Below are 21,300 nucleotides of genomic sequence, written 5' to 3'. Positions count from 1 at the left end.
TTAATCACACTTAAAAAGTGCGACAGTATTGCCACACGATTTTTCTCTACATTTGGAATCGTTGATTTCTGTTTGCTTTTTGTTGTATTTAAGGCTTTGTTTAAATCCAATTCATCAGGCAAGGTGGCATAATTACAGCTTGTAGTTTGACAGCCTTAAGATTTCATTTCTTGTACAAGCTGAGCAATATACAAGTAGTTCTTGAAGGATAGCGTTTTAAAATACTTAAAATTTAAAAATATTTATATTGACCTTTTGTCCCAACCTTTCCATTTGTAGAATCCAAGCGAAAATCCCTGGATTGAAGCGCAAAGCTGAATGAAAAAGCCAGGAATCATTAACAATAGTTTATCTTTAAAAGGGGATATTCATTTGATTACATGGGGGAGGGTCAGGGAAGAAGGAAACCTTGACATTGCAGTTTCACAGATCTTTATTTTTAGCAATGCGGTGTCTGAGGAAAATTACCTGTCTTGACTGCCATGTGTTCATCATCTTAAGTATTGTAAGCTGCTATGTATGGATTTAAACCGTAATCATACTTGTTTTTCCGATATGAGGCACTGGTGAATAGAAAAAGATCTGAGTAAGCTGTATATTACACTTTGTTGCAGGTAGTCTTGCTGTTTTTTGGGAATTGCAGAGAAAGTGAAGCTGAAAAAAATAATCCTTTTCACAGTTTGTGCACTGTGTATGGTCTGTGTAGATTGATGCAGATTTTCTGAAATGAAATGTTTAGACGAGATCATACCACTAAAGCAAGAGTGAAAAAGCTTGCCTTTCTGGTATGTTCTAGGTGTATTGTGAATCTTACTGTTATATTAATTGCCAATATAAGTAAATATAGATTATATATATATCTATATATAGTGTTTCACAAAGCTTAGACCTTTACCTTCCGGCTACCCCACCACAGTGCTTGATATTTCAGAGAGTCATTGGTTATACGTGTGTAGTTCCAAAGCACATAAGCTAGAAAAAGAAAATCTATTTCTAGGAGCACTACCATCTGTTTTCAACATGAAACGATGCCATGCACATAGAACTCCTCAGCATAAACTTCATTGCACAGACTTACTGTAGTTCATTTTGTCACAGACTCTGAATCTATGGACTGAATCTAATGCTTCCAAAAACGTTGTTTGCAAATATCAAACCTTGTTATGCAAAAAATTATAAAATGAAGATTTATACATTTGTGGTTTAAGCTGTACTGAATCTGTGGAATGCATTGTGAACTGTAAAAGCAAAGTATCAATAAAGCTTATAGACAAAATATGTTTGGTATTTTGGCTCCATGAAACTGCACCAGATTAAAAGTATACACACATAGACTTTGCTTCAACTAGTGAGCCGTGGCTTGTACTCTTAGAAAGCTTTCCAGTGCGTAGTGCAGCTGTGTTTACATAATCAAATTTATTTGACACATACAAAATGTTTTCAAGTTATGTATTTTTTATACTTTGCTAATTGAAAATAAATTCATGCACCAATATTTTAACATATAGAACACAGTGCAGGATAAACATACATAAAATCATACCATATAAATGTTTACAAATAAGATTTAAGAAGTTTTCTTGACACAGACACTATTGCTCTTTAAATATAGTTGTACATATCCTCATTGATCAATTTATTTCCACGTGGTTATTTCAATACAAGATCTGATTATTATGAAAGGTCGGTGGTACAGTATAGGCAGACATGGTCATCACTCAGCATCGCCAGTTACATGGTTACAGAAAACAGAATCAGGACTGCACAGGGACTCTTAACTGGGGACCCGACAGCCTATCAGGGGATTAATGTAAGGCATTCATAACTTGGCATATAAAAATAGCTTCATGGGTGATCTAATCCATTTAGAATGCTGAAGCACTTCTGGGGTAAATGTTAGTAATCTGTTTAATTGAAAATGCTTCATTTCACTGTCGCTAAACTGACAACTGCAAATAGCCAGAAACTCAAGACCCAGAATTTTGGTTCACTGATGGGAAGGACTGATGGGTGCACGTGTGCTCAGAGTCCCCAGGCCCTCACCAGCCTTCCTCGCGGTGTGTGCTGTCAGCCCCTCCTGGAGTCAGTGGTGAGCCAAGTGTGAAGTAGGAGTGAGGCAGGTCAGGGATGTCATCTGGTTAATACTGTCCAGGTCACATTGTGTCATCTAGCCAGCTCTGACGAACGCCAAGCTAGCCTGTTTTTGTTGAATAATCTTTCAAATATTGCTTGGGCTTAGGAATTTGTTCTGCTGAGATTTTTTTCTTTTTATCTGGACTTGACCTAGATCAGTTCACTCTACAAATCCGTGGTGTCAAGTCAGCCCCACTGGGTGGTAGACCCAGTGCAGCCTTGGGTCCCCACATTTATTATCTTAGGATTAAGAGTTCGTTAATCCTAGACCCACTTGAGCTTTTTTTTTCTTTTTTTCTTTTTTTTCCTACTGTTTTGTAGTAGAGGTTAATTTTACTTCTATTTTGGATTTTGTAGGTTTGGCACTAAACAGTGAAAACCCATTTTTACCCCCTCCCTCCTGAATTTAAGTTTCTTTGCTGCTCACCTGCCACTACTTCTCAAGCAGGTAACTGATGTCTTTCATTTAGGAAGCCTCGACATAAACACATGACATGGGTGACAGACCAGGAATCTGTTAAGGGTCCTGTAGCCCTCCTCAGTTTTGAAGTTTTAGCACCATATGTAGAAAGGAGATAATTTGTGGGAGGGGAGACAGCAGCCCACACAACTGGAAACTTTCAAAGGCACTTAATGGATATAAAACTCTGCAAATGAAACGTTAAAAAATTAAGTTTCTCAACTTGTTTGTACATGGCTCATTTGGTTTTGAAAGCTAAATGTGGAGAACTGAGGCTATCAATATTTCTAGTGCTTTAGGCGCATCTAAATTAAGCTGTCTTGTTCAACTCATTTGTAAAAATGAACATTTTTAAAGTATATAGAAACATAATAGCAAAACATCTTTTGTAAAAGTTTTGATGCAAATTAAAAGCTACATATTGGTCAGGGTAACTGAGGCTTTAAATTTCGTTGGTGGGCTACATTAGCAGGATTTTTTTGTCATTGTGGTCAGTATAGTCTCAGGAACAGAGGAAAGCACTCTTAACATTTTAGAACTGACCTTCTTGGCATCACAGTTTTGGAGATTCCAGAGTCTGGGAGCAGTCACCCCACTTCACTAGCACTTGGAACTTGTGCGGCCCGCAGCGTAGGCCTTTCCCAGCAGCTGGTGGCAACGAGGGGCCTCGTCACTGCCCCTGCAGTTGCTGGGTGGTAGCAGCAGCAGCAATAAAGAGGGTTCCGGCATTTACAGACATCGCCACACAAACACACTGAAAAGGCAGATCAGACCGTCATCTTGCGTGGCTGGGCATCATAATTTTGTCAAGTGACAAAAAACAATCTTACCAAGTGCTCTCGAGTCCAGCTCAGCTGATATGTGTTGGACATTTCAACTTCTAAAGGCAAATCGGGGATCTTGTCACCGATTAAAGATTTATTGCTTGCTTTTTGGGGGCGCCTAGCTGGCTCAGTCGGTTAAACATCTGACTTCGGCTCAGGTCATGATCTCACGGTTCGTGGGTTTGAGCCCCACGTCAGGCTCTGTGCTGACACCTCAGAGCCTGGAGCCTGCTTCAGATTCTGTGTCTCCCTCTCTCCCTGTCCCTTCCCCACTCGTGTGCGCTCTTTCTTTCTCGCTCACAAATAAATAAACATTAAAAAAAAATAATAAAGATCTATTGCTTTTTTAAAAAGGTCTTGTTTTCTGTTTTGTTTGGTTCTCAGCAGCCTGAATGTGCTGAATGTAAGGACTTTTGGCAATTTGACTTCACACTATCTCTCTTGTTACTATTGAAAAGGTTTTATCAACTCCACTTGAGTAGGAGAACCCTTTCTAGTGTTCAACATAGAGCCAGGGATCAGAATAGGCTCCCAGGACTACAAAGGCCTAGGGGTCCTGCATTTTAAAGGTTACTTCTAAGCCTTTCATCGTAATCAAAAGTCACCTCGGATCTCAATTCACTTATTGCTGGCTTGTTCACAGTCTGGCGGGTGCTGCTTTCAATGGGTGTTTCCACTCCACAGGGAGCTGCTGGCAGTATTATCTCAAGGGCTCTAAGCGCCAGCCGCTGTTGGCACAGTGGACCTGGAGATGGTGCTCTCCCATGGGCTATCAGCGTCCTTGGGGGCCATTTTCTACACCATGCTTTTGGATAGGAAGTGGGTTGACATTCTCTGCAGGTGCCTTTTCCACAACCTCTCTCAGACCACTAAAAATATCTGGGGGAACCTGGGCAGCTCAGTTAGTTAAGTGTCCGACTCTTGATTTTGGCTCAGGTCATGATCTTCCAACTCATGGGTTTGAGCTCCACCTCGGGCTCTGCTCTGTACTGACAGTGTGGACGGAGTCCACTTGGGATTCTCTTCTCTCTCTGCCCCTCCCAGGCTCTCTTTCTAAATAAATAAATAAACTCTAAAAATACATATATATCGGGATTGGTACAATTCTTTATCCCCCCCAAGAGTTTTGCTTGGGCTGAATAGAAACCTATATTCATGTTGCGGTAAAGCCCTTCAACTACATTAGAGGTGGAGAATGAGAGATTCAGGAATGACTTTGTCCTGTTCCTCCACAATCCAAATAAGGAATGCACTTGGAGGGACAAGAGAAAGTGGCCTTCTTGGAAAGGCTGAAGAGGCTGATGTCATCTCTGGAGCAGGCTGGTAAGGGTCCTTCCAAATCACTGGAAGGCCAGTCACACCTCGCAAGGAACATGTGCCTGTTTAACACTCAGCAGCAGTTAAGGTTAAAAGCAGCCCAGTCCAGATAGCTGGTTGAGGATCTCCTGCTACTAACTAGCACTGGGCCTAATGGCTTCACTTCTCACCAGATCTCATGTAAAACTGGGTGACACCCTTATTGTTTCTCACGGTGACTGAGGCTTTTTTTTTTTTTTTTTTTTTTTAATAATTTTGAGAGCACCTGCGAGTGCTCCTGATCAGGGGCAGAATGGAGGGAGAGAGAGAATCTTAAGCAGTCCCCATGCTCAGCATGGAGCCCAACAACTTGTGAGATCATGACCTGAGGTAGAATCAGTAGTTGGACACGTAACCAATGTTTAACTGACTGAGTCACCCAGACCCCCCTAATCACCCATCTTAAGAATCCTGGTGATCAGCTGGAAGTTACGAGTTAAAAGACCTATGGATCAAGGCCATTTTAACCTGATTATATGCAATGATGCCTTGGGTTGTCCTACTGAAATCAGCCACCTGGAGTCCCTTACTCACCTGTCCCTCCACCCAGCAATGTTCAGAGGAGGAATCCTGTCCTCCCCTTCTCACCAATCCCAGGACAGCTCTAGTGGGGACACGGGCCCTTCAAGACCTGGGTTTGGAGTCACCAGACCATACGTGACAAGTCCTTGTTGTCACTATGATGTCAGCCCCTCCCTGTGTCCCATGGGACACCTGATGTGGGGACCGGAAGAGGGAGTAACAACCAGGCCCGGGGAACCAGAGCAGGTGAGTCAGGTTCATACCTGCAGTCGTCTCCTCCAGTGCTGACCACATACTTGTCATCGTGAGAGAAACGGATGTTCGTCACGTGAGCTGAGTGGCCAAAGTAACGCTTATGTTTGGCCTGTGAGCAAAAGTGAATGGAGACCACTGAGACCCTGCTCCTCCTGGAAACCACAGACTACTTCCAGGACTCAAAATCTCCCCGTCCCAGAATCCTCCACTCCTGGGATTCCCATTTCGTCTTTTAGCCAGCCTTTCACTGATGGGTTTTCCTGTCCCATTCTTGCCTGGGATGGCCAATTTGTACCCCTCCCAACCTCCCTTCTCCCGGCTTCCAGAACTTCCCCTCCAAAGGGAGATGCAAAAGTTACGGGTCCCCAAATCTCCACAGGACTGGAACAAGATTCCTCTTGCTCTAGATTCTCGATGGCCATCTAGATATGGCCACTGCCTCCTGCAGACTACAGGAAAGAGCCTGGAGGCCGTGTAGGGAGTTCCTCTGAGGAAGACTCACAAATTTTTCTGTGCATGGAAAATCAAAGAGCTTCACCAGCCCAAAGTCATCTCCTGTGACAATGTTGAGGCCAGCATGGGTCACACACGCGCAGTTGACATCAGCCTTGTCTGCATTTCGTGGCCAGATGCCAATGACTTCATCCCCCAGAATGCTGTTTTGAGTAAGAAGAGGTGTCAGAAGGAGGTGCATGAGAAGGCTTCCTGTAGTCAGGTGTCCCCTCCCAGGGATAAGAAGAAGAGAGGGCTATTTTGCATCATTGGCTATGATCATGTGTCTCTTCTGTCCCCTGCCCCGCTGTGCACTGACCTAGCTCTTACTGCTCTGCTCTGCCCCCCTCCTTTGCACCCCAAGAGAAAATTTCCCTCCATTTTTGATTCACTCCCTCCGCCCTCTAGTCCTTTTGGATGTGTATATGCTTGGGCACCTTCAAGCTCACAGCTTGGTGGTGTCCTTTCCCTTGAACTGGCAACGCATTGCTCCTTATCCTGCTAAGTGGCAATGCCGGCCCTCCCACCCTCCCGTCCCTCCTGGCGACTGGAGGCCTCCACTGCAGTGCACTGGGGCTGAGCCAAAAGCTGGGAGGTAATTTCCCTTTGAACATGCTGGGTGAGTTTGCGGATGTAGGACCAAGGGATCACACAAAAGGGAGGGCTTTGCATTTCAAAAGCCCGGGTCCAAGAAGCCTCCTGCCCCCAGCCCCCAGTCCCCAAAGACCAGACAGCTCTATCTCTGAGCTTTTTTTTACATCTGGGCCACATACAAACTTGGAGGCTGAGTCTGGCATAAGAAACTTCCTTGTGATCTTTTCCTTAAGAAGTGTCTTCCTCCAGGAGCACCTGGGTGGCTCCGTCGGTTAAGCGTCCGACTTTGGTTCAGGTCATGATCTCACAGTTCGTGAGTTTAAACCCCGTGTGGGGCTCCTGTACTGACAGCTCAGAGCCTGGAACCTGCTTCGCATTCTGTGTCTGTCTCTCTGCCCTCCCCTACTCGTGCTCTCTGTCAAAAATAAATAAACATTACAAAAAAAAAGTGTTTTCCTCCAGTCACCTTGTCCAGGAGGCCCAGGTGATCTTCTCAATGGCCACAGCTTCAGTGACCCGCTTCCCCAGGGGTACTTCATGCACCTGGCGCTTGTAGGCTCCTGTTGACACCTGCAAGGAGAAAGAGGCAACCATGTCCATCAGCTTTCTCTCCAGGCCAAAGGGCCCCCCTTTGGGTGTACTATTTTCCCAGAACACTGGCCAAGCCTCTGGATCCCTAGGACTCTTCAACAAACCCAAGTTCAGCTTGAGGCTGCAAAACCTGTGGTCAGCCTATAGCGAAATTCACATGAGCAGGACGGTTTTCCCTTCATTTTCTGGCTCTTTTCCAAAATCTTAAGGCAGCGGTTCCCCAAATGTGGTTCCTGACCAGCAGCTTCAGCATCATCTGCAAAGTTGTTAGAAATGCATATTCCTGGGCCCCACCCCAGACCTACCAGATCAGACACTCTGAGGGTGGGACCCGGCAATCTGTGTTTTAACAAAGCCGCCGGGTGATCTGTGATCCTCACTTAAGTTTGGGAGTCCCTGTTCTTGAACAAACAGATCCTTTGGTTCAGATGTAGGTGAATTTTCTCACAGACGGCAACCGATATACCTGAGTTTTGAACCATCTAGGACCTGACCTTTGCTTCTTTGGGAATGTTCTAGGGGGAGATAAGCATTTTCTAGAAAATCTCCAGCCCCATCTACTGTGGGTGTCTCTAGCCTGGCCACCCTAGGTTTTCCTGCTTTTCATGGAATGCGCTGAGATCTTTCCCACCTCAGGGCCTTCATACAGATGGCCCGGAACAATGTTCCCGCCTCTCTTTGTTGGCTAACTCCTACACATCCCACCAGCCTCAACTTAAATATCACTTGTGTGGAGAGGAAGTGAATCTAAATTCAGCGACTGTTATATGCTCCCGCAGCACCCTGTACTTTTCCTTTGCAGCACATAATCACAATTTGTAATTATAGGTATATTTTGTGGTTATCTGTTCGATGCTTGTCTTCTCCCTTATAGGGAAGCTACAGGAGAGCAGTGACCAGGCCCATCCTGTCCATCCAAAAGCCTAGCACAGCACCTGGTTCAGTAAATAATCAATGAATGGGTCCCCTCTCATTTCACAATGGGTTATCCACTCCAGGCCAGCTCACTAATGCACAATATTTGTTCAGAGTGCTGGACAAGACATTGTTCTCTTTTCAGCTGTAAGTCCCAATGGTGGGACCCCTCTCTATCCCTTCCAACCTGTCAGTTGGGACCCAGTGAGGGACCCAGTGAGGAGCCCCCACTCCAGGCTTGGTGTCTGGCATCCAGACCCCAAGTGTGGAGGGGCCCCCCCCCCCCCCCAGACTTGCAAGTGAAATGACTAAATATGAGAAGCCACGTGGGCTTAGGTGTAGCCCTGGAGAACCAGAGGTTAGGAAGCTTTCAAAGGGAGGAAGTAAAAGGAGGGTTAAAGTTATTAGGGCTTGAGCTGCCTGCATCTCTTACTGAAGGACAACTCTACTTTAAAAATTCTATTTCTTCAACATTTTTAAGTTCTCTAGGCCCCTGCTTCTTCATTTATAAGGTAGGGGAAAAGTTGCAATACTGAAAACATTCCTATAAAGAGGAGATGGGTGCACAGCCTGGCGCAAAGCAAGCCCTCAATTAATATAAGCCACCACTGTTGCTGTTACGATAATGGTGATGATTCTTGGTTGCCCCAGATATTAGCAAAGCTGAGACATACCTGGATGTATCTGCCATCCGCAGAAAAATCCATCTGAATGACAAAGCTTGGAATATCTTTGCAGTAGCCAATGCGGTTCAGGCTTGTGCCCTGAGTGAGGTCATAGAAGTCAACTGTGTGTTCAGAAGAACCAACGGCTAAGAATCTGCTGTCTGGGCTGATTCTAGAAAAAGCAATCCAAGAGCATGGTCTGTGAGAAGGGCTAGTCAGGTCTGCTCTGGAATGGGCCTCCCAAGCTCAAAGGCAATGAGATCTCACTTCATGACTCACACGTGGTTAGCATTCTAGGGAGTTCAGCAATTTCTCTGTATCCAATCCCATGGAAGTACGGGAGTGGATGCACGCAGCCTTATGCAGAATGGCGTCGTACACGCAGTTTTTACCACACTCTTCGTGGAACTTAGCAAAGACATGTCTGGGAATTAATGTGTGAGGGAGTCTCCTTCCACGGCTGGCTCGTTGAAAGGGACCCTCCCACAACTGAATTCTTCATTCCAGTCATGACCCTTCCAGAAAGGTAACCACAGAGAAGGAGAATGGGTGCCCTTCTTTTCCCTGCCCAGATGACCTGCTATGTACCTGATATCTTGGATAGCAGACTTCCGGTCTCGTTTCTTCCCCCAGACTTTCAGGCTGTTCACCAACAAGATGACAAACTCTCCATTCTTCATGCCAATGGCCACCATCTCCCCGTCAGGGCTGTAGGCTGCACATCTGGCCGCGTGGCCCAGGTTCACCTTGTTAAGCAGTTTCTACATAGATACAAAGTAGCATGACCTAAGCCCTAGGCCTTCTTGGCTGGTCTCCAAGGGAAATCCTGCACCCAGGCCAGAGCAGTCAGGCCATCTCTGCTGCCACTTTGGGCCTCCAAACGTCTTGCTTCTTAGAGTAACTGTCCCTGAGGAACCAAGACGGGCAGTATGTTTTCATCAGAACAGCTTGGGCAGAGGTTGGTCAACTTTTTCTGTAAATGGTTTGGTAGTAAACATTGTAGGCTCTGTGGTCCATATGATCTCTCACAACCTAGACACTATGTAAACAATGAGCATGCTTTTACTTTGTAGAAACAGGCGGCAGGCCAGACTGGATCCTCCCAGTCTTAGACTGCTGACCTCTTACTCAGAGAAAAGAGTTTTAGCTTTGGCACCTCTTGGTTCAAATCCTGAATCCTGTCTGTCACTACTGGCTGGGTGTGTTTGTGACAGTTACTTCCCCATTTTCCCATTTGAACTTTTTATTATTATTATTTATTTTTGAGAGCATGAAAGGGGGAGAGGGAGAGAGAGAGGGAGAGAGTGGGGAGAGAGAGGGAATCCCAAGCAGGCTCCGCACCATCAGTGTGGAGCCCGGTATGCAGACTGAACCCACGAACCGTGAGATCGTGAGCTGAGCTGAAGTCAGACCCCAACCAGCTGAGCCACCCAGGCACCACCCCCCCCCCCATATTCCCACTTGAAAAGAAGTGATATCAATACTAGTCTTGCAAGATTATTGTAAGCATTGATGATCGTGTATATGAAGCATCTGGTGTATAGCAGGTATTCAATAAATGATAGCCAGTGTTCATAATACACAAACAATTCTGAAAAGTAACTTGAGTAAAACAACTATACCTTGAGTCTGTTCTTTGATCCTCACACTAAAAATATGACTGAAATATTTACTGGCTATTTTGTAATGAACCCAACTATTTTAATGATTAGAACTTACTTTTTTTAAATATCAGATACGACATGGTAACAATAATTACCACCCCGGCCCCAACCCCGACTATTTCCTGCTATTTTTTTTACTCAAGATGAATTTTTTAAATTATTTTTTTTCCAAACTCCAAGAGGAACTTTATTGGGGATTTATTTTTTTGCTTGTTTGTTTATGTTTATTTATATTTGAGAGAGTAGAGAGAAAGAGAGAGAGCGCACATGAGTGGGGCAGGGGGCAGACAGAAAGGGCCACACAGAATCCGAAGCAGGCTCCAGGCTCTGAGCTGTCAGCACAGCCCAATGCGGGGCTCGAATTCAGGAACTCTGAGATCATGACCTGAGCTGAAGTAGGATGCTCAACCGCCTGAGCCACCCGGGTGCCCCATGAACTTTGTTGGGGTTTTGACTGAAATGTCCTATTTGGGAACATTTGAAATTTTAAGTCATTTTTAGTCTTCCCGTACAGGGAAGACATATCTCTTTATTTTTTAGGTTTTGTGGATTTTTTTTACAACAAAGAAACTTCATTTCCAGATTATTCCTGTCCTGTAGTTACATGTGGGTATATGCAGCTAACAGACAGACAGATTGGGCATGTGTGAGTGGGACTTTCATCACCAGGCTTTCTAACTTAATTGCAGACCCACCGCATCCCCCAACTCTGGATTCAACCCTCCTCACTCACTCTGGGCTCTGGCCAGGCCCCACCTGTGGGCATCAGAGCACAGGGGACCCCTCACCTTGTCGGCCAGGTCCCAGATGCGGGCTGTGCCATCGTTGCTGGCAGAGATGAAGATGTCCTTGGAGGGGTGTGTGGCCAGACCCCAGATCTCCCCTTCCATGTGCCCATCAATCAGGATGTTAGAAGCGGCATTTTTTTCACCAACTTCAATTATTTCTCCGTCTTTGGTTCCTACTAAAATTTTCCCCTGTTGTCATAAAAACATTATTAGGAAAAAGACGCTGTATGATAGTACTCCAATGGTGTACCTGGTCCAACATGTAGAAGAAAGTCCAACGGTGGTTGCTGAGTGTTGGGGAGGGGGAGGGGCAAGGGGAGTGAGGACTTCATAGCTACAGAGTTTCAGTTCTACGAGACGCAAAATGTTCTGTGGGTGGATGGTGGCGATGCCTGCATGACGGTGGGAATGTACTTTATACCGCTAAACTGTACACCTAAAAATGGCTAAAATGGTAAATTTTATGTTACTTATATTTTGCTACAATTTAAAATGAAACATTTTTATGATTAGGAATCTAGTAGGTGAGAGATTGGTAGACAGATAGATGAAAATAGGTAAAAAATAAGATTCGTATTTTAAATAATAACTTAAAGGCAAACACTATTAGAGCAACGTGGGAAAGTGGCCCCTGCTGGCAATGGTATTAATGCCGGAAGAGCCGGGACAGGTTGTGTTGTTAACCACAAAATCGCCCGCCCTTCCATGACCTCCTCACTTTTCCTTTTCTCCCTCAGCCATGGATGAGAGCGTCGGCACAGAGATTGCCATCATCTGGTCTCTGCCAGAACATTCCACTGACGGCAAGCTCATTACAGAGCTGGGTAGTCCGTTTCTGTTGTTGGACCGTTCAATGTCTTCCCAAATTCTTCCTCGCACTGAACAACGAGCCATCTCTCGAGGACTTCCACATTCCGGGCCTACCTCTGCCTTCATCTCCCAGATGTCTGCCTACCTACCAGATGACTGGTATTTATCTATCTAAAAACAAAGCTCTCGATTTCTAATTATGGAGACTCTAAGTCAGGTCTGCCTTTTTCAATGGGGAACATCCAGAAGGCACATTCTTAGACTGCTAACAATTCAAAAGTATAGACACAGGGTATGAACCAGAGGTTAAGATTTATTTTTTTAAGGACCTCAGAATTTCTTGGGGAATTAAAAAAAGAAAAGAAGAAAAGGAACACACAACTCATGGCTAAGACTCTGATTTGGCAGCTCTGGGTAAGTACGTGGACAGCCATATATTAAAAACAACAACAACAACAAGAAACAACTCCACAGTTGTTTCTGATATTCAGCCCAGGTAGGACTTGACAACCTATGGCTTTGAGTCAGACAGTTTGATGGCCCTTTACTGTCCCCCCTTACGGACCATGTAACCGTGCGCATGGCAAATTATTTACTATCTCTGTGCCTACAGTAATAATCACATCTATAACAGTAGCAGCTGACATCCACAGAATGTGGCTCTGAGCCAGGCATAATGGAAGGCATCGCGCATTATGACGCACGCGACCCTCACAACCACCCGCCTGGACACAGAAAGGGTACGTAACACACCCAAGGTCATACAGCCAGTGCTAACTCGGAAGAGTCTGCGCCTGGGTCTGTGGGACCCTGCTGAGCCGACTCCCACCGCAGTGCAAGTAGCACCTTGGAAGCCTGTTTTAAGGATTTAGCACCCGGGCACAGGGAAAGAGTATGGCTGAACTCCCTCTCTCTCTTGGGCCCCTTCCGGGCCCAGCCCCCTAGGGACAGCTGGGGGAAGACCGGCCCGCCCACTCACTTTGCCACGGCACACAGAGCGCACACACTCCACTGGCTGCCCCGTCTCCAGCTGGAAGGCCCGGCAGCGCTTCATCTCCTGGTCCCACAATTTCACAGCACCTCCTTCTTTGGTCCTAAAAAGGAGTGAGAGGATCTTGGCAAGCTGGGCCTTGTCCTAAGACTTGCCCTTGATGCTCCATGTCCCCTGTCCCTATCATCAAGGCCACCGGGTCCCAGCAGGACAGACCCTCCAGGGTGGCTTCTTTTTTGGCCCCGCCGACGGGTAGTGACAACCCTTTCACTAGAATACTTTCAAATGCCACTATGGCAGAAGGAAAGAGGACTGCGATCTAAAATACCAAACCGTGTCTTGATTAGATCAAACACGAAGAGAAACGTTTCTCTGCTGCTCTGCTTCCTTCTTACATCTCTGTCCCCAGGGGAACTTCTCTCCCCGCCTCTCCGTCCTCCCATCCCCGAGACCTACGGGAAGTAACACTCGATGAAGAGCATAGTCACTCGAGTCTATTCAAGAATACCTCTCTGGATTTGCCACTACCATTAAACCACCTCTCTCCTTCTCTGACTTGTACTCTGAAGGTTTTTGCCCAGGGCCCTCTTGGAGAGATGGCAGACTCATCTCCCTGATGCAGGCAAGATGGGGGAAAGAAAATCTGCTTTTTCTCCCAGTGGGAGATGCTTCTGTCAGTTTCTCCCAGCACAATAAGAAAAGATCGGTTGTTCCCAGGAGTTTCGCCTTACGGCCGCTCTTTGCCACCGGTCACTATGAGTCCATCCCGGAGGGTCGTGTACATGGTGAAGACAGGGCCCGTGTGAGCCTTGGCCACCAGTCGGACGAGGAAGTGGTCCTTCCACACGTAGACGTCTCCGTTGATGGCACCCGTGAAAGTGAGGTTGTTCTGTAAACAAAGGGACACCTTCCACACTAGGACACTCACAGCACCTCTCAAGAGGGTCCCCTCCCAGCCACCTGCTCCTTGGTTAGGGAACTAGAACTAGAGAAAGAGAAACACACTCAAATTGACCTTCTGTGCTAAGGAAAGGGATAAAGGAATAAAGGTTGCAAGTAAGCCAATAAAGGTGAAAATGTGGAAACAGCTTTCTTGCTGTTTGTAGCTTTGTGTGCTCCCCATGCCCATGCCCGGGGTTCAGGGTCCCCTCTCAGGAAGCTTCTGCTGGAACTCACAGCACCGAAGGCCACGGAAAGCATCGTCTGCATCTTGGCAGCCTCCATGGATCCAATGACCCCTTTCTTGTAAAGCAGGGCACTGCCTGCCAGGGTCCAGAACTTCATATGTTTGACCCCGACAGACACAAATTGCGTGTCCGAGTCAGGGCGAAATTCCACTACAAATATGCGCTCCAGGTGACCCCCTCGGCTGGCAACCTTGGCGCCTGTATGGGTGAGAGAGTCTGGTGAGGTGGGTCCTCCCACACTCTGAGCTCAGGATGGCTCTCCATCCAGCAAAGCCCAGGGTACACTTCAGGTGTTCCTTCTTCCTCCACGGTACCCTCCCTGCCTCAGGCATGACCCCCAAGGTGGGGAAGAGAGAGGTTGGGAAATTTCCAGAACAGCAGGTGCTGCTAACATAACCCCAATCCCGCTCCACCCCCACAAAGCCACATCCAGACACCCATGAATGTGCAGGAAGGGATGGCCCTGAAGATATAAGCTTCCAGATATCAGAAAAGGACAAAGGACACGCTTCATCTTCCTATCTCCAGTCTCTGACCTCATCACAGGATTCCTGCCTACCAGAAGTTGAACCTTGCCCTCGAGTGTAATTAGAGACTCGCATTCCTTTAGACTGTTCTTAATTTCTTTCCAAGATTCTCTGCTTTTACTTTCCTAAGAAAAAAAAAATCCTTCATATTCCTTTGTCTTTCATGGCTTTTAGGTTTAAAAATTCTACCTTTAATATTTAATTACCAGTTTTTTTTTTCCTCAAGCCCATTCATTTATGTTTTTGGATTCATTTGCTTTTTAACTTTTGTCCCCACCAAATCCCAGCTCCACCATTTATCTGTAGAGCAACTTTGGGAAAATTATTGTCATCTCTCGGTGCCTCAGTTTGCTCATCTGTAATTTGGGGATAATAACAGTTCCCATTTTATAAGGTGTTGTGAGGATTAAGCGATCTGGTACAAGCAAAGCCCCCAGGAGCTGAGCCTGGTGCCACGACTTCTCCACAAATATCCACTTAGTAGTGTCACCACCCTCTATACCTCCTGCCTTGTTGTCTTTCAGCCTATATTGTAAACCCATCTGTTTTTACCTCATCATTATTTTTCTGGCTTCGAGTTTTTAATTTTTATTTTAAACTTTTCTTTCCATTTTCTTCTAATTTAGTCTTAATGTTTTAGTTCCCATTTCCTCTTAATTATCTCCCCTATTACCTCATGTGTACTTTTTCCTGCCCCTCCTCATCATTTACCTTTTAAAAAAATTCTGGTATAGTTAACGTACAGTGTTATGTTAGTTTCAGGTGTACGATATGGTGATTCATATGGTGTCTAAACATTTCTCCGTGCTCATCATGGTCAGTGTATTCTTAATCCCCTTTTTCTGTTTCCCTATGTGTTTGTTTTTAAGTGGCTCCCCAGTGGAGTGGTGGTGGGTTCTGGCATAGCTGGCCTGGCATCTCAGACTCATCCTCCTGGAGGCCCTTCCTAGGACCAGCTGCACGTCACCTCTCACAACAGTCATTCCCTCTCCACATATGGAAAGTTCGACTTACCAGAAAATACCTCCATACTGAGAGCTCAGAGGTTTAAAAACCCATGCTCTTCAAGGATACCGTAAACTAAGTTAAGAGACAAATACCACACTGGGGGAAAACAATTACAACACTTACAGGAGATGAAGAAGTAACCAGATCAGTAAAAACTACACATCATAAGGAAAACACAAACAACTCTCCCTTCCCCAGCAGAAAAAGGATTCCAATGACTGGATTACAGAAGAAGTGGCCCAAGTGGCCACTAAAGACATAGAGGATCATTCTTGGGAGTCAAGGGGGGTATGCCGTTTTATTTTGCGCTTTCTTCTTTGTCTTTAAATTTTTTAATGTTTATTTACTTTTGAGAGACAGAGAGAGACAGAGGGCGAGCAGGGGAGGGGCAGAGAGAGAGGGAGACACAGAATCCGAAGCAGGCTCCAGGCTCTGAGCCATCAGCACAGAGCCCAAGGCGGGGCTCCAAGTCACGAACCCTGAGATCACGACCTGAGCTAAAGCCTGATGCTTAACCAACTGAGCCACCCAGGCGCCCCTGCACTTTCTTCTAAGCAAGTGTTTGTTTTTTCCTGGTCTTAATCTATGGACACTTCTGACCGTGGAAATGCCTGTATCCTGCCTTACGTTGGCTTCTACGTTGCTCAGAACAAGTTTCATACAATTATCTAGGACCTGACAACATTCATTTTATACATAATAAGCTCATTTCTTACTCAACTTTGTTTCTGAACTACACACACACATACATACCTGGAGTTCGACAAAACAGTCCTTTAACAAAAGAAGAGTAACACGCATATAAACCTCTCTCAAAACTGTCTCATTTATAAGCAGAACTTGAAGCTAAGGGAGGCCCTCACACAACCATCTCAGGAGAGGTGGTGGTTGGTTACATACCATTAGATATCAATGGCTCAGAACCCTTCTGCAGACAGCCACGGGCCGATTCCAGCAAAGACAAGGGGAGAAAGTTACCAAAGAGAAGGCATCTGTTGACCATGTTTAGAAGCTGGTTTAAAAGTCCTGGCTCCACCAGTCTGCCCTGCGGCAGTCAAAAGGGGCCCAGGGTGAGAAGGGGTCTGTGCTGGGGCAGGTCCAGAGCAGGAACTGCCCAGAGGAGCGGATGGCAGAAGTGAGGACAGCGAGCCTGGAAAGACTAGCCTGTGCACAGGGCCCAACAGGATTAACTCTCTTCTGAGGAACTAGGCACAGACCTGGTCTTGGCCACTGCAGAAGCGGAGTTAGTGCAGTACAAGAAAGGCATAAGGAAGCAAGTTAGGCTTTATGAGGAAGGGCTTTATGAGACATTTCCAGCAGGCGGTGGCTGCCTTGGGAAGTGATACAGGCCACAGCCCTGCAAGTGTTTGGCGGAGGAGGGGAGTCAGCCTGTCAGGAATGCACTTGTAGGAACTGCCCCATGGGACGGTCGGGACCAGGCAGGAAGACTTCTCCAGTCCTTTCAACACCACGAGGCTATGAGTCTGTTGTTTAAGACACTCAGCGTCTCATCCGGGGCTGAGTCTATTTCAGGCCAACTCGACAGGACAAGAAATGAAGCTGCATCCCCAAAACATAGATTGTGGGGCCCTCTGGACACAATGCACTGATGAACAAGAAAATGAGAAAGGGACTGAATATGATAAAGGAATCTCATTAAAAAAGTCTGTAGGTCCCCAACCTCTTTTTCTCACATGGGGGCTCAGGAGGGATTGGAACTTAGCTGCCATCTCTTTACAGCTCCCTCCATGGGGAGGTGCTGAGATAATGGGTCTCTAGAAGCCCTGAATTGGAGAAGAGCCACCTCTGTGCGCGCCTGGCTCTGAGTGCCCTAGATACAGGCTGCCCTGCCGGAGACAGACCTCATTAACGTCCTAACTAATTGGATCTGTTCTGCCAACCTGAGAATACACTTGAAAGATTACACATCTTTGGTTCTAACATGAACATAAATTTAACAGCAGCGTGTGTGTGTGTGTGTGTGTGTGTGTGTGTGTGTGTTGGGCGAAGACAAGAGAGAAATCCTGTTACGGGAAATGTAAACCTTGATTATAAGGTGAATCCCCATTTTACAAAAGCGAAATATAAAGTGTTTTTGAGACTACGGTGGTAAGATCCTGTCCCAGTTCCTGGAATAAGGGAACCAGGGTGATAAGGCTGTGGCAGGATCTGGAGGTCACAGAAGGAATACCAAGGACAAGGAAACTTGGGTAGAAAGGGAGTTAAGACGGAAAAGGGGGAGGCTGAGGTCTTCTTTGTGAGGAGGAAGGCTGCCTGCACTGGGTCACTTTTCCAGAGTGCACAGACCCTCCACTAGCTAGCCCAGCACTCCCCCGGCCATGGAGTCCAGGGATCTGATAGGCAGCTTCTCCAGGAACCGGAGATGGCCGATTTCGGCTGACCCAGCAGCAGTGCCCTTGATGGTTTTCGGGGTGAGGCCCATCTAGGTCTGAGCCCAGCACGCAACACAAGCAAGCCTCCCAGATGGACAGACAGCCCGGCTCCTTTTACCTTCCTGCCAACGCCAGACAGTGATGGTGTGCTCAGGGTCCACTCCCACTGATACAAGGAGCTTCCCAGTGGCGCTGAAGTTGATGTAATTCACCCCCTTCGAGTGGAAGCACCGCAGCATAGACAGAGTGTGTTTGGTCATGGCGTCCCAGATGTGGATTGAGGGTGTTGTTCCTGAATGTGGGAGGCATGACACACAACTAAGGCTGAAGAATGGCGGGGCCAAGGCAAAGCTTACGTTCACCCGGAAGACTTTTTAAGACAAATACTTGGGGGTGTTACAGTTACTGGGCCTAAGAGACCTATAGCCTGACCTGGCCGGAGATGAAGCAACGAGAAACATCTGTTGTGCTTTTAGAGCCAGAGGCCTAAGAGCGTTTATGTCCACACACACTTGTGGAGGAGTTTACACAGAGGCAACTGCTGAGATCAGTGATTTGTATCTGCAGTTTGGCCAGATACAAGCAGCAAACACGATACAGCGACACAATTTTGCTGTGAGGATTCAAACTACTCACGGATGGAACAGCCTTACCTTGGGTCTCCGTAATATCAACTGCATTGGGTGGGCAATGGCAATGAGGAAGCGTCAAGGGAAAACAATAGCTAAAATAAGTCATGTTTCTGATAGTGAAGCACTTAACACCAGCATCAGGAAGTTCCAAATTAAATTTAAAAATGGACATGGGTTCAATGAAAACAAGCAGAAGGGCGTGTTCATAAAAAACTGCCTTTGAAACGACAAAGTTCAAAAAAAACACACACAACTTTTCACAAATGTGAAGTGTCAATCAGTTCACATTTGTCATTGGCAGTTTGCTAGGGTGCAGAAGAGCTGGGCACACAGACAAGCTACCCTTGCCAAGGACAATCACCAGGCTTCGGACACAGGGCTCTTTAACTGACACCTGGCCGGTGAAAAATTATTCTCCACAAGTCCACAGGGATAGGGGCATCCATTTATTTGGATTATCGGGCTCTGGTCTGACTTTATGATCCCTAAGAATCAACAATCACTGGCTATTTCAACTGAGATGACACAGATATACTGAGTGCTCAAAAAAGAACAGCAATGTCCAGAATGGGTAGATGTCCACAACCCACCAACCCCCTTTCCAGATATTTGCTATTAAGTCAATGTCCCTGCTCAGCTGGGAAAAAGCTCAGCTAGGGCACGACCCTCCTACCTATCTGGCTGGTGGCCACCACGTTCCTGTACTTGGGGTGCTGGTTCACAGTGAGGCAAAGGATGTCATCCGTGTGCTCCAGGTAGAAGCTTTGGCTCCCTAGGGGGAAGACACGGGATGGTGAGCAGGGGAGCCTTCGAGACCTCTCAGGACAACCTTGAAGGATTATATAGGGTCTGGAAATGCCTTGTCAAAGTGAGAGATCAAGGCCACAAGCTCGCAATTTTAGAATCATCCTTGGGGAGATGGGAGATCATTTTTTTACATTTACACATTCTCTTCCAGGCCTGGCGGAAGAGCTGGTATCTATTCTCTAGCACACACCAGCTCCCCTGCCATCCCTCCCGCAGCCTGTGTGGGTCCAGAACACAGTCCAAGTGCAAGGCTTCCAGGGTCCAAAGTGATAATGGAGATAATACTTAACTGAACAAAATGGCACCACTTACTCATCTGAAAGGGAAGTCTGTGGAATAAGAAAATACTTCGGGTATCTCTTTTAAACCATTGTTATTTCTCAAAGTGCCAATCCACTTGGGAGCCTACTGGATGGCACAGGTGATGTATTCACCCCCTAAATGCCCTAACTCGACATGTAACACAGAAAATAGAAGAAATCACAGGAAGTATTTATTATCTACTATGGAAAATGGGTTTGTTGACTTCCAAAGTGGCCACTGTAAACCCATCCAAGTAGCCAACACTACTAGGAGGTAAGTGATGGCACTGATAGACAAGGAAACAGCACATTGCTGCTAAAATGATAGTATGTCTAAAAAAAAAAAAGGAGAAAATGTATAGAAAATTTCAAGGTCCTCCTCCCCAAAAAGAGATCGTTATGTGCTCAGTGACTTCCCTGTCTAAAAATGTATGCATTAAATAAGTGTGTGGAATTGGGAAGGAGCATAAAAATTTGAAAAAAAGAAAGGGGGTCTGTTTTAAGATATAAAGCAAATAAGGCAAGAAGTTAACATATTTAAATCTGGTGGCAAAGGTACGTGTCAAATTCATTTCTACATGCTCCCTTTGCCTTGCAGTGTTTCTTTTCAAACTATTTGTTTCATGTGACTCACCCTACCAGTTAAGGGACACTTTGGGGTGCTTACAGTTTAAGTGTTCTCATCCTTATGGTAAATCTGGTTAACTACTCAAAACAAGCAAAACTTGAAAATTTGAGCTACTAAAAAATTGGTCACCCCTAACAAATTAGCAAGAAAATCTCCCCTGTGCTCTGTTCTTGGTAACCTGCCACAAGGCATTTCTCCACTCCCTACACCCTCTTTCTGGCTTCTGTCCATCCCTCCCAGCATCTGAGCAGCTGATGGGAAACAGGGACACCTCCCTCAGAGGACTGACAACAGGGTGTTGTTCGAAAGAAAGACGGCTGTGACCTTTGAACGAGGCCTCCACACTTTCTAGGACCAAATGATACCAGTCTGGAATCGAGTGAAAGGGCTCTATCAGGATAAGAATGCGTCAGTTTGGGGGGCATCTCCAGAGTGGGGGAGTACACACAAAGGGACTAAAGAGTGGGGTCCTGTCCTCAGAGGGGGGTTCTCGGGCTGAGTTACCCGTGGAGAGGCTCTGGAGCACGCCAGCCGCCGCGGTGTGGAAGATGATGTCTGCACCGTCGTTCAGGTAATGCAGGTTGTTGCGACAGTCGAATCCCCTGTAGCCAAACACGTGATCGAGAGCCAGCTCCTACGTTCCCACACACAGATAAAAGCGGCTCTCAGAGGAAGTAAGCGCAGAGGCACAAACCCACACTCTGGGAGCAGCCACTTACCTCATGGGAACCGCCTGGCTGGTTAGACAGCCAATAC

General features: G+C 46.3%; 2 protein-coding genes across 4 annotated transcripts in view; one reads left to right on the top strand and one right to left on the bottom strand.

Moving 5' to 3' along the window:
* Nucleotides 1–1,276, top strand: part of RTN4 (reticulon 4) — a 72,357-nt gene extending 71,081 nt beyond the window's left edge. For all 3 annotated transcript variants that reach the window (XM_049650253.1, XM_049650252.1, XM_049650254.1), the window contains one exon: nucleotides 280–1,276. In XM_049650253.1, the coding sequence (XP_049506210.1) occupies nucleotides 280–322 (43 nt within the window). In that variant the 3' untranslated portion in view covers nucleotides 323–1,276. The remainder of the gene's footprint in view (nucleotides 1–279) is intronic.
* Nucleotides 1,277–1,607: 331 nt separating this feature from the next.
* Nucleotides 1,608–21,300, bottom strand: part of EML6 (EMAP like 6) — a 162,743-nt gene continuing 143,050 nt past the window's right edge. The window contains exons 29-41 of the mRNA XM_049649840.1: nucleotides 21,049–21,178; nucleotides 19,481–19,579; nucleotides 18,294–18,467; nucleotides 14,237–14,445; nucleotides 13,792–13,949; nucleotides 13,049–13,163; nucleotides 11,260–11,448; nucleotides 9,396–9,568; nucleotides 8,817–8,979; nucleotides 7,103–7,206; nucleotides 6,053–6,206; nucleotides 5,559–5,659; nucleotides 1,608–3,347 (exon numbers count right to left, since the gene is read on the bottom strand). Of these exons, the coding sequence (XP_049505797.1) occupies nucleotides 3,323–3,347; nucleotides 5,559–5,659; nucleotides 6,053–6,206; nucleotides 7,103–7,206; nucleotides 8,817–8,979; nucleotides 9,396–9,568; nucleotides 11,260–11,448; nucleotides 13,049–13,163; nucleotides 13,792–13,949; nucleotides 14,237–14,445; nucleotides 18,294–18,467; nucleotides 19,481–19,579; nucleotides 21,049–21,178 (1,794 nt within the window). The 3' untranslated portion in view covers nucleotides 1,608–3,322. The remainder of the gene's footprint in view (nucleotides 3,348–5,558; nucleotides 5,660–6,052; nucleotides 6,207–7,102; nucleotides 7,207–8,816; nucleotides 8,980–9,395; nucleotides 9,569–11,259; nucleotides 11,449–13,048; nucleotides 13,164–13,791; nucleotides 13,950–14,236; nucleotides 14,446–18,293; nucleotides 18,468–19,480; nucleotides 19,580–21,048; nucleotides 21,179–21,300) is intronic.

This window comes from Panthera uncia (genome assembly GCF_023721935.1).
Source record: "Panthera uncia isolate 11264 chromosome A3 unlocalized genomic scaffold, Puncia_PCG_1.0 HiC_scaffold_11, whole genome shotgun sequence".
NCBI classification, from domain to species: domain Eukaryota; kingdom Metazoa; phylum Chordata; class Mammalia; order Carnivora; family Felidae; genus Panthera; species Panthera uncia.
This window is presented reverse-complemented; position numbering and strand designations above follow the sequence as displayed.